Source organism: Crotalus tigris, unplaced genomic scaffold (assembly GCF_016545835.1).
Source record: "Crotalus tigris isolate CLP2741 ecotype Arizona unplaced genomic scaffold, ASM1654583v1 scf7180000018525.42219311030:4301911, whole genome shotgun sequence".
Classification (NCBI taxonomy): Eukaryota; Metazoa; Chordata; class Lepidosauria; order Squamata; family Viperidae; genus Crotalus; species Crotalus tigris.
The window spans coordinates 3,012,709-3,027,182 of record NW_024097057.1 but is presented as its reverse complement, the minus strand read 5'-3'; the positions used below and the strand labels follow the sequence as shown (position 1 = coordinate 3,027,182).

General features: G+C 49.4%; 1 protein-coding gene across 3 annotated transcripts in view; it reads left to right on the top strand.

Annotated features, from left to right (window-relative positions):
• The first annotated feature begins 262 nt into the window (after positions 1 to 262).
• The window catches only part of BCAR1 (BCAR1 scaffold protein, Cas family member), a 38,647-nt gene continuing 24,435 nt past the window's right edge, over positions 263 to 14,474 (top strand). For 2 of the 3 annotated variants that reach the window (XM_039353734.1, XM_039353733.1), the window contains exon 1: positions 5,832 to 5,992. In XM_039353734.1, the coding sequence (XP_039209668.1) occupies positions 5,981 to 5,992 (12 nt within the window). In that variant the 5' untranslated portion in view covers positions 5,832 to 5,980. Of the gene's footprint in view, positions 851 to 4,859; positions 5,073 to 5,831; positions 5,993 to 14,474 lie in introns of those variants that run through there. The other variant, XM_039353735.1, reaches the window with a different exon arrangement.

Genomic DNA, 14,474 nt, shown 5'->3' with positions numbered 1-14,474 from the left:
GCAGGGCTGAATGGATTCCTCTGGGCAGCGGCCAAGTAGCATAAACCAAAGCCCTTGACCCAAGAGGCTCGCCTCGGTGAGAAAACTCAGAAAACCAAAGGAAAGACTGCTTGTGAATGAATTGGCATCGGTATCTCCCTTGGATACAGCCAGCCAACCAGCGAAGACGCCCAGGCATCCCAGAATATTTCCAACAGCTGGAGCAAACAGCCTTTTCTCCAGAAAATGAAGGTGGTAGAGGATGGGGGGCGGTGGGTGGGGTGACCTTTGGGCTAGAGTCAAAAAAGTCTTTCTTAGAAATGCCCTTAAGGCAGCCCCCATTTCAAGAAGACAAGCCTTCTCATCGACTCTAAAGGCGAACCTGGCGTCTCAGGGTGATAAGGCTGGACTAGAAGACCTCCAAGGTCCCTTCTAAGCCCTAGGGCCTTGTTTTTTGCCCCCATATTCGGGGAATTTAATTTTGATTCTGAAAGTTCAGGAGATACCCCTTCTGTCCTGCTACCTTGTTTCTGGAGAGCAGAAGGCGATCTCCATTTACTGTTCTCCCCACTGTGGTTCTTTTTCGCTCTCTCCTCTTTTAAAAGTTCCAGTGTTGATTTTCTAAATTAGTGGCACGTTACGATCTCTTTTCCCCTCCAGTCAAGTTTAATCTGTATTTTAAATGGATCGCTTAAAATGCTAATGTTTAATTTAAGCTCTGTGGCTGGTTAAGATTTATATGATACTAAAAGCGGAACAATCTCGGTTAATGCAGTGGCTGGAACGAGGGTGGCAGACTCCCGGTTTTGGCACCTCTTGAGAAAGGCAGCGAACCGGTGATCAAGGGAAGAAAGCGCTTAGGAGTACTTGGGTAATAACGGCGTGATAGATTGTACTCAACCTATTTTGTTAATTTAGGTTTGCTGCATCAGCCGCAATTGGGTGTGTCCAGTGCCACAAATCATGATTTCCAAAGACACCAGCCTATTTCTACTGGTGTCCCAACAAGTAGTTTTCTCCATGGATATCTACTTCCGGAACTAATCCTCCTTCCAAATATTTTCTTCCTACTGAACAAAAATGACTTGACAAATTTGGTGTCAAACAAATTGCCAGTTAAAAGTTTTAAGTTTCAAGCCTTGATTGCACACGAGCCAGCATGATTTGGGGGTTTGCACACTCAATGTGGGAGAAGTGCATTCAACATCTGATTAAAAAAAAAAAAAAACCAAGTGGCCAAATGGATTGCATTTTGGAAACATAATTCTAGCTCTGGTATCTATCGTGCTTCTGAAATTTGCAATTAGCTACAATTTTCAAGTCGCTCTTGTCAGCTGGAGGTTAAAATCTGGAGTAGTATTTTTCCATCATCTCATTTCACAATTTCGATCCCTGTTGAGAGAAAAATGCAGAAACATGTATTTCTGTGGTGAAATTAAAGCAGGAGGTTTTGCTAACTCTCCTGGCACAAGGCTGAGGTAATTTTGCTTGCCAAAAGCTTTGTGTGGTGGCTATTCTTGGTTTGTTTCGTTTGAATGCCTTATGGCAAACCACCTTTCAGTCACAATGGGAGAAACAAGGCCAACTCAGGCCAAACTTCTCTCACCCCACAAAACGTCTGGCCTGGAACCCCAAATGTAATCCTTAAGTTTGTTCTTGACTTGGCTGTGTTAACTTGAAGGCATTAGAATGGGAAAGTCGAGCTTTTGTTTATATTGGTTTATATTTAGTGATATTTACCCTATTAAGAATCAGCACGAATGCATTCGTAGAATATTTATTGAATCATGTAAAAACAACAACATTAAACCCAGATATTAACATAAATATTCTTGATGAAAAAATCCCATTTTTTAAAAAAAAAAAAAATCTGTCACAAGAAGAACAGCATTCCTTTTAAATCTTTGCAAACATCTTGAATATCTGGCAAATCATTTTGATTTTGCAAAGCCCTGAGAGGATTTTGGCAGAACACCAGGGATCTGTGGGCCATACTTTAAGAAACACTGAATCAATCAATCATCCATCCATCCATCCATCAATCAATCAATCAATCAGAATGGAGATGAAAGGAATCTTGGCAGTCTTCCAGTCCAGCCCCCTACTCAAGCAGGAGACCCTATACCATTCCATTTCCAGTGGCTGCCAGTCTCTTCTTAAAAACCTCCAGTCATGGAGCATCCACAGCTTCTGGGGATAGGTTGTTCCACTGGTTAATTGTCCTCACTGTTAGGAAGTTTCTCCTTAGTTCCAGGTTGCTTCTCTTCTTGACTAGTCTCCATCCATTGGTTCTTGTCTTACTTCTGGTGCTTTGGAAAATAAGTTGACCCCTTCTTCTTTGTGGCAGGCCTTCAAATACTGGAAGACTGCTATCATGTCCCCCCCAGTCCTTCTTTTCTTTAGACTGGCCATACCCAAGTCCTGCAACTGTTCTTCATATGCTTTTGTCTCCAGGCCTTTACTCATCTTAGTTGCTCTTCTCTGCACTTTTTCCAAAGTCTCAATGTCTTTTTTGTAGTGTGGTGACATTACAAAAAAACAGACAAAACCCTTCAGACAATATTTAATCCTTGATACTTGGATGGAAGGAAAGAAATCTCCTGCTTTGAGCAGGGGGTTGGACTAGAAGATCTCTAAGCTCCCTTCCAACCAATTATTCTATTTTCAATGTATTATTGCAGAGACTTCAGCTATGCCTCTGAGCATCAACTTGACTCTTAAATTAAATTTGCCTTGACAAATTGCACAATAACAAAGGGAAATTTTGTTCTGCATTTCCAGTGGTAGCACCCAGCTGGCATCTGCATCGTCCCTGGTTCTGAAACCGTTTGGCAACAATTTTTCCTTTAAAAAAAAAAAGGGGGGGGGAATGAAAGTAAAGGGATATCAATAAATATAAAATATGCATTTGTTGGAAACATGTTGAAAAATTAAGAGCAGAGTCAGCTTTGGCTTATCCTTCTGCGTCTTGCAAAGTAGGGGTGAATTGAGGTCACATCTTCTCTGACCAAAATTAATTTGGTTCTAGGTGGAGTTCAGCAGAATTACTAAGGATGGTGTCACACCCTTGGGCAAGCCAATTGTTTTTTAAATTAAAAGCCTCTTAAATAAAATTAAAAGATCCGCTGGATCCTTCCAGGGGCTCAGCTCCTATTGAGGAACAAGATGCCGTCACCATGTTATCGATCACAAACGGGCCCAAAATGCTGACTCTTTCCTCTTTCCAACACAATCCACATTTCCCCAACTATTTGGGGAACATATACCCAGTTATCAATGCTTGCTTTTTTTTTCTTTTTATAACTTTTTTGCACCATTTCCTTGCTCCTGAAAAATACAATGGTGCAAAAAAGTTATAAAAAGAAAAAAAGAAAGCAAGCATTGATAACTGGGTATGTCCATGTAGGAAAAGCTTAGATGGCTTTTTCCATTACCCCAAGATCGTAAAATGAATGCAAAGCAGATTCTTATTAAGCCATGGTTTGTTTTATCCTAGTTAACTGAATAAACCATCATTGGCTGGGCTCACACTGCCTGCTACCTTCAACTGAGCCCCTGGTGAAGCTTCAGTGGGACAGGTGGGCCCACCGGACCTCTGGGGAATGGGCCAGGTCCTTTTCCCACAAACGGAAACGGGGCCGAGGGAGGAAGTCTCCACCCCTGCTGGGCACAATCTTCTGCTTTCCCCCCACGTGTGTGTGTGCCCAACCCAGCAGAACTGATAGAAGCTGCTCCAAAGTCCACACGCGATTAGGCGTGTCAGGTTTTCTGCCAATGCCATTTGACAAGGGCAGTGCGGCTGGGGGAGCCCGCCCTGCAGAACACCCATCTCTGCTGGCTAACACGGGGGATATGCTTGCAGGGACGTGCACAGGGACCCCCAGCTTCCAGCCATCCCAGTGCAAACCAGCTCAGCCTTCTCACTCCTCCTGGCCTCTTGTGAGAGGCGTGAGAGACACCTAGAATTAAAGAGAAATTTCCTGACAGTGAGAACAATTAACCAATGGAACGGCTTGCCTCCAGCAGTTGTGGGTGCTCCATCCCTGGAGGTTTTCAAGAGACTGGACAGCCGTTTGTCCAGAAAATGGGAGAAGGTCTCCTGCTTGAGCAAGGGGCTGGATTGGAAGACCCCCAAGCTCCCTTCCAGCCCTATAATTCTAGGTTCAACGTAAGAGACAGCTGTGTGAACCTGTGTGTGAACCTACAACCGTGTCCCACGTGTGGGAATTTGCAAGCATTGTTGCTCTCCCCATGCAAGTACTGTGCAGCCCGCCATGGTGCCCCCTCCAGATATTTCTCAGATCCATTTCCTGGACAGTGGGACAGCTATTCTATGAATCATGGGAATTGTAGTCCCAGGGGTCTTGAGACACTTGGTCGGGGAAAGTGGTTCTCAGAAGGGGCCGTTTAGACAGACTGTCCACAAGCCTATTTGGACATCTGAGCCCAAACATCCTTGTCTCTGGCACCTGTTGGAATCCTCTCCTTCCCTCACCTGTTCCAGAGCTCAGTGTCACCCGACGGGCCGCTTGGCTGCAAATCTGGGCCTCTGGCTAGACCCTGAAAAGCCACATGGGCGCGCCATGCCCCAGTGGGATGCTTCATTCAGTGGGGTGGCTTCTTTGGGGCAGCCTTGTTTCATAGCCCAGCAGCTGCCACCCTTCTTGAACCACGGGAGCCAAAGTGTCCGGGGGGGGGGCATGCTCAGGCACCAGTCCCCACCAGGTGCTTTTTGTCCACCACATTGTGTGACAGGAGCAAAAGTCTGTACAGAAGTCAGGGCAAGTCACACAGTTTGGGCTTGCCATGCGCCACCTAGTCAGCTGGGTGGCCTGTGTGGGGGAAGTGACACCACAAACACATGTCTTCATGTTTTACAGGAATGGCGAAGGTTGTGCACACCCCCGTGGTGGCTGGATTCAAAACTGAGGATTGGTCAGCCTGGAGGCAGACTGGGAAGGAGACCGGACAGCACACTCAGCGAAAGCCCTGGCCTCCAGTTCCATTTCCGGTGGAGGGTGATGCTGCCGGGGATGATGGGAGTGTGATCCAACTTCAGGAGAGCAGCAGTTTGGGGCTGACTATGGGTACAGGTAATCCTTGACTTACAACTGTTCATTTAGTGACCGTTCAAAGTTTACAATGGCTCTGAAAAAAGTGGCCGATGACCATTTTTCACACTTACGACCGTTTGTTGCAGCATCCCAGGGTCACGTGATTTATATTGGGATGCTTGGCTCATATTTATGATGGTCACAGTGTGCGGGGAAGGGGGGGTCACGTGAACCCCTTTTGCCACCTTCTGACAAGCCAAGTCAGTGGGGGAAGCTGATTCACTGAACAGCCATGTTACTAACTTAACGACTGCAGGGTTTTGCTTAAGAAGTGTGGCAATAAAGGTCGTAAAACGGGGCAAAATTCACTTAACAACGGGAACGTTGGGCTCAATTGCGGCAGTAAGCCGAGGGCTACCAGTAGTTCTTTGCACGCTCAGAGGCAAGCTTCTTTCCTTAGCCCCTCCTTGCCCCGGAGGCAGAGCCGGGCCGGCCGGGGAGCTCGCTCGGGCCCGGCCCGGGAAGCCTTTCCTCCTGGCACGGCCGGGCGGGCGGGCATCGCCAGCTGCGTCAGACAAGCCGCCTCTGTTTCTCCGCCCGGCCCCGCGGGCAGAGCGCTCCCCCCCCCCCGCCGCCGCCGCCGAGAGCCCGCCCGGTGCCAGGCGGAGGCCGCCCCTCCTCGCCCTCCTCCCCGGCCGCCCCTCGCCAGCGCCGCCCCCTTTTTTCCGCGGTGGCCAATGAGGGCGGCGGGGCGGGGGCAGCGGGCTCCGGCTCCCCTTCCTCCTCCCAGGCGCCGCGGGGCGGGCGGGCGCGCGGGGGCTGCCTGGCTCTGGCTCGGCCCTGCTCGCTCGCTCGCTCGCTCGCTCGGCGGCGGCGGCCGGAGCAGGCAGGAAGGCGCCCAGCCAGCGGGCACTGCGGCCGCGCCAGGCGCGCGGCGGGCCGGGAAGATGAACTACCTGGTGAGTCCCTGCCGGGCCTGGGGGGAGGCCGAGCCGGGGAGGGAGCCGGGGAGCCTGGCCAGACGCCCCCCACCCGGCTGGCCGGCCCGACCCGAGCGGGACTGGCGCCAAGAGCGAGCTGGCCCGGGCGGGCTCCCCAGTCCTGCCGCCCGCCTACCTGCGGCCGCTGCCGGCCCTGCGGAAGGCGCGGGAGTCCCGGACGAGCCGGGCAAGCGGAGCGCTGCGACGTGGACGCCGGTCCGGAGCGTCGACTTGGGGGCCGGAGGCGGCCGCTCCGCGCCTTTCGCTTCTCTCGGGCCGCCGGGCGCCTCTCTCCACAGCCAGGCCGGTCTCGGTGAAGTGCGGGCCCGCCTCGAGGTCCGGTTGCCCCGACCGCTTGGCCGGCTGCCGGAGGGGGAGGAGGAGGCCGGGCCTGGGACGCGGCGGCGCGGGAAGGAGGCAGCTTTGCGCCGGCTGCTCGGGAGTGCTCCTCGGCCGGCCTGCCGGAGCTCTCTGAGGAAGCGGTGGGAGGCGAGGCCGGCCCGGTCTGGAACCACCGGCAGCCCCGGGGTTGCCAGGGGGAGCGGAGTTGCGGGTCCTCCTCTCCCAGAAAGTCCGGGGAGGGAAGCGGAGCGGCCGGGTCGGCCCTCCCGAGGCTGCATGAAGACGGACCGGGGCTGCTCCGGACGGCCCCGGCCCGTCTTCATGCCCCCTCCCCGCCTCCGGGGCTGCCGCTCCATCCGCCCTGGGTCAGATCTGGCCAGCAGAGGGGAAACCTTGCGGATCGGTCGCTTGGTCTGAACGGGGGTGCACGTAATGTGGAAGCCCCCCCTGCCCCCCCAGCTCCGGGTTCCAGCTCCCTTTGCTGTAAAGCGTTGCAGTCTTATGCACCCCCCCCCGCTCCCGTCTGCTTTGGGGGCCCGGATTCTGCTCCGGGGTCGCCTGTGCTGCTCGATAGGGACTCCCGGGGGAGCAACCCCTTCCTCCTCTTCCCCCCCCCCCAGTTTATGCTGAGAAATCATGCAAAGAATGGCACGGTGAGTCTCCAGCAGTTGTGCAGCGGTTCGCTCTGTGTGGCTGAAACGTTCGCACATTTCAGCCAGCCATAAAACGCTCAGCCCGGCTTTCCTGCAGAAGCCGCGCCGAGCCGGGGGACCCCCCCCACCTCACTTCCAGTCCTCCGCCGTGATTTATAACCCCGGCTTGATTCACTCAACAGCCTCTAAGCCCAAACCTAACAAACTTCATCCTGCCGTAGTGGGTGATTCATCGGCTTAGCTTGAATGTTCCACGTCTATTACGAGGAACGCAATCCGTTTTTGGAATTTACCTAGTGGGGTTGGGGTTGTGGGGGGGGGGGTAGAAGTTGCTGAATAACATTTCCTAGATTGGAGTCGATGGGGGATGGGAGGAATTTTCTTTCTGTCTATTCAGGGGGGGGGGTTGTGTGTGTGTGTGTGCTTTTTCTGCTCTGGTCTCTAGAATGCAGCATGAATCGCTTGCTTGAGTCCACGCAAGCTGTAATGGTGTGCTGGCCTTAGCTATGGTGTGTGTGTGTGTGTGTGTGGTTTTTTTTGTTTTGTTTTGTTTTTTTTGTTTTGCTGAGCCGCATCTGTTTGTGACTGGATGTGATTTGAGAAGTTAAAAGGCAGAGGGAATGCAAAGCTGGGTACCCCTGCTTCAGATGTGATCCCTGCAAGTACCTTGAATTATCTGGGATTTCCGTGGGCACTTAACGATCTGGGAGGTTTGGGGGCGGGGGTCTCCATGGTGCTTTGACCCTGGACAAAGCCAGATTGTTCAGTTGCAAATGCCACTTTTCCTGGCTGCCCTCTGCAAAATGTGTCACAGGAGCAGTTAGCACAAACCCTTGGCTTAATTTCCCTCTGATCTCAGGCATGCATGAATGGCCCCAGAACATGATGTTCAATTTTAAGCATCTCTCCAAAATGCAGTTAACCGAATAACCAAGTTGGAAGGGACCTTGGAGGTCCAACCCGCTGGTCAGGCAGGAAACCCTGTACCATTTCAGACAAATGGCTGTCCAGTCTCTGCTTAAAAACCTCCAGCGGTGGAGCACTCACAACCTCTGGAGGCAGGTTGTTCCACTGATTTAATTGTTCTAACTGCCAGGAAATTTCTCCTTAGTTCTAGGTTGCTTCTCTCCTTGAATAGTTTCCATTCCTTGCTTCTTGTTTTGCCTTCAGGTGCTTTGGGGAAAAGATTGTGGCAACCCCTGAGATACTGGAACACTGCTATCACATCACCCATCGTCCTTCTTTTCGTTTTGTTTCAGTTACCATATCCTAATTTTTTAACATGGTGGAAAAGGAAATTATTAAACTCAGGGAAGGCTTTTTTTCCAAATTGCATTTCATTAAAATCAATTTCCACCCAAATTCAGGCAGGTTTCATTGGTTTCTCTTTTTGTAGCCCTGCTCCCTTTTTGAAAGCTTACGTGTTTCAAGGCCGAGCAGGGCATCAGCTGGAAACTGTGTGTTCTCTCCTCTTTCAGCGCCAGTCCTGATAGGAGAAATTGAACACATGTGGGAGCCAGTGGGACTTTGAAGTAACAGTCGGCAGTGTTTTATGCTCCAGCACTTTGTGCTGACATCAGAGATGCTTGCAATATTTTCTAAATGCACAAGGGGTAACTCCGTTCAGATGAGTTATGGAAATTGGCAGGAAGCAGCTCCAGAGGAGAGCTGCAATCCCATCACTGGGCTGAAATCCCTAGATTTCCACTGGGATCCAATGTAACTAGCTTCTGTTCCCTATTGGAAACACTGCTGCTAAGCTGCAGAGGTCATAGAAAGCATGGCTGGCTGGGGAATTCTGGGAACTGAAGTCCACCCGTCTTAAACTTGCTGAGGCTTGGAAACACTGCTCTGCTAAGCTACAGAGGTCACAGAAAGCATGCTGGCTGGGGAATTCTGGGAGTTGAAGTCTGCGTATCTTCAAGTTGCTGAGGCTGAGAAACACTGCAATGCTAGAGAGGCAATCCCCAACCGATTCATTCTGAAGCAGGCCCTGCTGTTTTTCCTATACCCCGGCCAATACATGGTGGATGCCTGCCTTCTTAGCTGCCTAATCCACGGGCAGGCTGTCCCAAGCTGTCATGCTGTATATTTGCAGAAGGAAATGAATCCTCCGATTTGTGTGTTTGAAGAACGCTGCCTACGTCAGGACCGAAGGAAAGAGAGAGAGACTCCGCATCCGTTGGGCATTCTTACTTCTCTCTCTTGTGCCAGTTGCTGGCAAATGGCCAGCATTAAAGCTCAGCAATCCACTGTGGGTCATTTGATCTACGATGCTCGGAACTTTGGTGCCGGGCAGAGATAAAAAAATGGTGAGCCTTGAATTGAGAAAGACATCTGATGGAATCCAACTTATAACCGTTCGTTTAGCGACTCTTCAGAGTTACAGCAGCGCTGAAAATAGGGACTTGTGATCCTTGCAGCATCTCCCACAATTACATGATCCAGATTTGGAGCCATGGTAACCAGCAACCAATCTACCGCGGTTGCAACATCCCAGGGTCAAGGTCATTGCCGGCCAGTTTCCAACAAGCAAAGTCAAACGGGGGAGCTGGATGTACTCAACGACTGTGTGATTCACTTAACGTCTGCAGGAGTTTGCAAGCATCTGGATATTGATCACATGACCACAGGGATGCTGCAACGGTCGTAAGTGTGAAAAACAGTCATAAGTTGCTCAGTGCCTTTGTACCTTGGAATGGTCACTAACTGAACTGTTGTAAGTCAGGGACGACCTGTACAGGAATTAATCTGCCTCAGGAACAACATCATAATCCTCGGGAGAGGAAAGGCTATTGGTGGATTAAAATATAAATACATTCTTACTTTAGGTATATTGGAAGCTGCTGATATTTACCCAGGTTTGATTGTTTTCTCTTTTCTTCGAAGCCCCCCCTCCCCGGAAGTGTCGCTTCTGAACTGAAAAGTGGCATTTTAGTGTGAATCTCAAGCCTCGCTCAGACTTTCCCCTCGCCCTCCCCTTGGCGTTTCCAGTCTGAAGCAGGCAGCCTTAAACGAAAGGATTACAAAGCTCTCCCCCTTAACCTGAGATTATTTGTCACAAGGAATTTCCCAGCTTTGCTGCCTCCTGACTTTTCCATTCTCACCCTCCGTGAGTTCAAAAGTCCCTCTGAGAACGAGGCTAAACGGAATCCTGGCAACGTCAGCTTTTAAGCCAAAGCGTCTTTCTGAAATTGACTGCCAGCTTTGTGGTCCGGGAAGCCTGGGGGCAATTATACGGCAGGCCACGTCAAGCCGAAAAAGCCGTTGTAAAATGCTGGGATGTCCACTCCATATTTGGACAGGACAGGACAAAATCGAGTTATATTTCAATGTAATGCAGGGCTGCAAAAATCAAGAGAGCTGCAACGTGGATTCTTCTGTCCCTCGTTCCTGCTGTCTAGTGTCTGCCTGGAGTTAGACAGTTCAGATCTGGTAGCCTTTGTTTAATTAAATTTTGATGTCATTTAATGCAGGGAGTGTAATTCCTTCCCATGTATTTAAATTCAAATAATTTAATGCATGGGAACAAATTACTATCTGTCAAATAGGAAGGAATTTCTGTTTCTTTCAAACGGGGCAAGCTTTGGAGGCCCTGTGACGTATGGTAGGGTCCAAAATTAAAAAGAGTTTCATAACAGTGAGGACAATTAACCAGTGGAACAGCTTGCCTCGAAAAATCGTGGGCCCTCCATCATTGGAGGTTTTCAAGAAGAGACTACTAAACAGTCACTTGCCTGAAATGGTATAGGTTCTCCTGCTTGAGCAGGGGGCTGGACTAGAAGATCTCCAAGGTCCCTTCCAGCTCTATTCTATTCAAACCCTTTTGCCAAAAGTTTGAAGGGGAGGTAAACTTTTTGGCATTAATTGGCTGGATCAGTCTAATCCACTGTTTTTCATAGTTGGCAGCTTTAAGATGTGGGAATTCAACTCCCCGAATTTCCCATGCTGGTTGAGGAATTCTGGGAGCTGAAGTCTTGTGACCCGGTTGTTAGGTCAATCTGGCTTCCCCATTGACTTTGTTTGTTCAAAAGGTCGCAAAAGGGGATCGCATGACCTTGAGACACAGCAACAGTCACATGATCATGGGGATGCTGCAAAGGTTGTAAGTCAACTTTTTTCAGCAACTTTGAAACTCATTAAACAAACTGCTGAAAGTTGAAGATTACTTGTATCTCTTCCTTAGTAATGTCACGATACGAGATTCTTTTCAAGAAGCCTTCTTGGAAAATATTTAACTTTGAAATCATCTTGGTTGCACAGTTCCCTGTTTCACAAGCATACGTTGCAGTTGGTATGATGGGACTCTTGAAGCCTTTTATCCTTGTGATAATATTTGTGGTTGTTGTAGACCAGGGGTAGGCAACCTCAGCTATTCTATGACGCGTGCACTTCAATTCCCACAGCAGATGCAAAATTCACTTACTCAGTAACCCTGGACACACAATTGATATCCTTACCTAGGATTACAAACTGGTTTCTGTTTCCGATCAGACAGGGGTTCTGGATACTTTTGAGTCCTAGCAGTGGAGGAATCTGGAGATAAAGGAGTCTCAAGCACCAAGATGGTGGTAGCAATTCTAGAACTGAACATCCTAAAAAGGAGGCAGAGCTTCCATCCCACATTGTGGCCTCTAATCTGCACACACACACACACACACACACACACACACACACACACAAAACTTTGGGGATGCATGACCTGGGGACACCCCAAATGATTGAAAAGAAATTTAGATCAGACAAAAGAGAGCAGATCTTTATGTGGGGTGAAGTCTCTCCAAAGCAGTGGTTCTCAACCTGTGGGTCGGGACCCCATTTGGGGTCGAATGACCATTTCACGGGGGTCGCCAAACCACACTGTCCCCCATTTTTTCCCCTTTTCCCTAGCTGTCCTACTCCCTCTTATTGGTGGCCACCCCACTTGGGGGTCACCACAACATGGGGAACTGTATTATGGGGTCACGGCATTAGAAAGGTTGAGAACCACTGCTCCAAAGTCTTCATGGCGATTGCTCGTTTGGGAGGCTCTCAGAAAGCCTGGCTTCATTGATGGAGGGCAGTCTGGTGGCCTTAAGACCCCATTTTAGGTCAAAGGTGGGGCCAGCATGCCTTCAAACTCCTCTCACAAGGGAAGAATGGACAGCCTTTCCTGAGGAGGACTCTGCAGGTCAAGACTGGCCTTGGTGAGAAGCAGAAGGATGACTTTCAAAAGCTCTTCGCTTGACCCAAGAAAGCTCTCCTTCTGGTGGGGTCTGGTACAACCCACAAGGGTGAGGGGGGAAAATGACAACATGGGCATTGCAACATTAAGACCCAACCCATGTTTGAATCTGGCCCTCTACATAAGTGTAATTCTCATGGGTTGTGTCGCAATGTCGCAACACCCATGGGGTGATTTGCCGCCTCCTGTGAAATTCTCTGCCCCAATTTGATGCTTCTTTTCTCTCCTGAGCCCTTAGGAGATTTTGGCTAAGGCAGGATCCCATTGCAGATTATTCTGCCAGCACAAGAGAGTAAGATAAAATAGTGGCCCCTATTGCGCAATGTGAATGCATGTCAGAGTGTTGTGTTTTCCTTGCAGTTGTTCCTGGGCTGCAAAGTCTAGTTTTTCTCTGCGGCACTTAAGGGAGGTGGGGGATGCATCTCCCCAAGGCTTCCCTTCATTTTTTATTTACAAGGCTTTTGTCCAGGAAGCATGATCCCTCTTGCCTAAACAACCTATGCTGTATTTGATGGGGGAAGGGATTGACACGGGGGTCTTCTGGATCCAAAAGTCAACCTTTATTCATGGCTCCAAAATGTTCCTGCATGGAATGTTGAGACTTTGGAAAAAGTGCAACAAAGAACAACTAAGATGATTAAAGGCCTGGAGACAAAGGCATACAAAGAACGGTTGCAGGAATTGAGTATGGCTAGTCTAGAGAAAAGAAGGATTAAGGATGACATAATAACAATATTTCAGTATATGAGGGGCTGCCAATAGAGGAGGAGGTCATTTTATTTTTGAAAGCACCAGAAGGCAGGACAAGAAACAATGGTTAGAAACTGACCAAAGAGAGAAGCAACCTGGAATTAAGGAGAAACTTCCTAACAGTGAGGACAATTAACCAGTGGAACAGGTGCATTCAGACGTTGTGGGTGCTTCATCACTGGAGTTTTTTAAGAAGAGACTGGACAGTCACTTGTCTGAAATGATATAGGGTCTCCTGCTTGAGCAGGGGGTTGGACTAGAAGACCTCCAAGGTCCATTCTTGCTCTGTACTGATTGATTGATTGATTGATTGATTGATTGAACAAGACATGGAGCACCCAAAGTCCCTCCAGGTTAAAGCATTCCCTGAGAAATGGTGGTCCAGTTTGAGCTTGAACTCGTCCAATGCATAGGAGGCCATCCCCATTTTGGATCACTGGTCCCATTATCAAAGGATGTGATTTTGCAGGGAAGAAGAATTTTCCTGAGGGGATGGGAGAGACACCTGTACTTCTTCATCATGACCACAACCAGGAAGTGTGAAAAATTTGTGGCTGTCAAAGATCCAAACAAGTCTTGACAAGAACAGAGCTGGAGATGTTGTTTACAGGTTGGGTTGTCACCCGCAGTGCTGGTTTGAGGTCCTCTGCAGATGGGGGCTTCTTGTCCCTTGGGGGGGTGACTGAGTTATTGTACAAGGGATCCTTGCAGGAACCCCAGGTGTGATGGGTCTTTGATGTCTCCAACCAGCATTTCCCTGTCTTTGGAAAAATGGCTTCCTTAATAGTGCCTCCTTAAAAGCTTTTGAACCCATTTTCATTGGCCTTTCCTTTGCTCTAGAATTTTTAAACACCCTGAGCTTTAATGTGCCTTGAGCCCCATAGGAAGGGCAGTGCGGAAAGGAATGGATTAAATCAGTAATGTGAAAAAAAACCTTCTGTCCTTGCAGAAAGTTGGAGGGCCAACTTAGGTCAGCCACGCATTGTTGAGTTCAGTGGACAGTTGCGCTGCTCTCCTGGCTGGTGCGGAGCAGCAAACCCACCAATTTGCAAAGCAGGCCCACCTGGTTGCCTTCCCTCTCTTTGGCTCTTCCCCTCTCAGGAGTGCAGGCGTGTGCTGTCTTGTGTAATATTTGTAGCTGGGAGCCACAGGCTGGGTGAGGAATGGCTGTGGAAGCCAGAGACTCATGCCTGGACAGGCTGCAGAGAAGCAAGACCATCCTAGCTTGGAAGCGGCCGGTGTACTTCTTTGCTTAGCAAGGGAAATTTGGGGATCAATTGTCATAGTAAGTTGGGGACTCCTGTAACGGCTTTCTAAAAAGGGCTGCTGGGTGGTGTTGTAATCAGCTATTAAGGAGCTCCTGGATCAATTAGGCTTCCTTTCTGAAAGGAGAGTGGGAATCCATCAGGATCTGTCATTTCCAAGCAAGCTCTGTCTGCCTAAACGGCCTTCCCCAGATAAAGGTTGGAAGAATGTGGCCTTTTAACTTTTC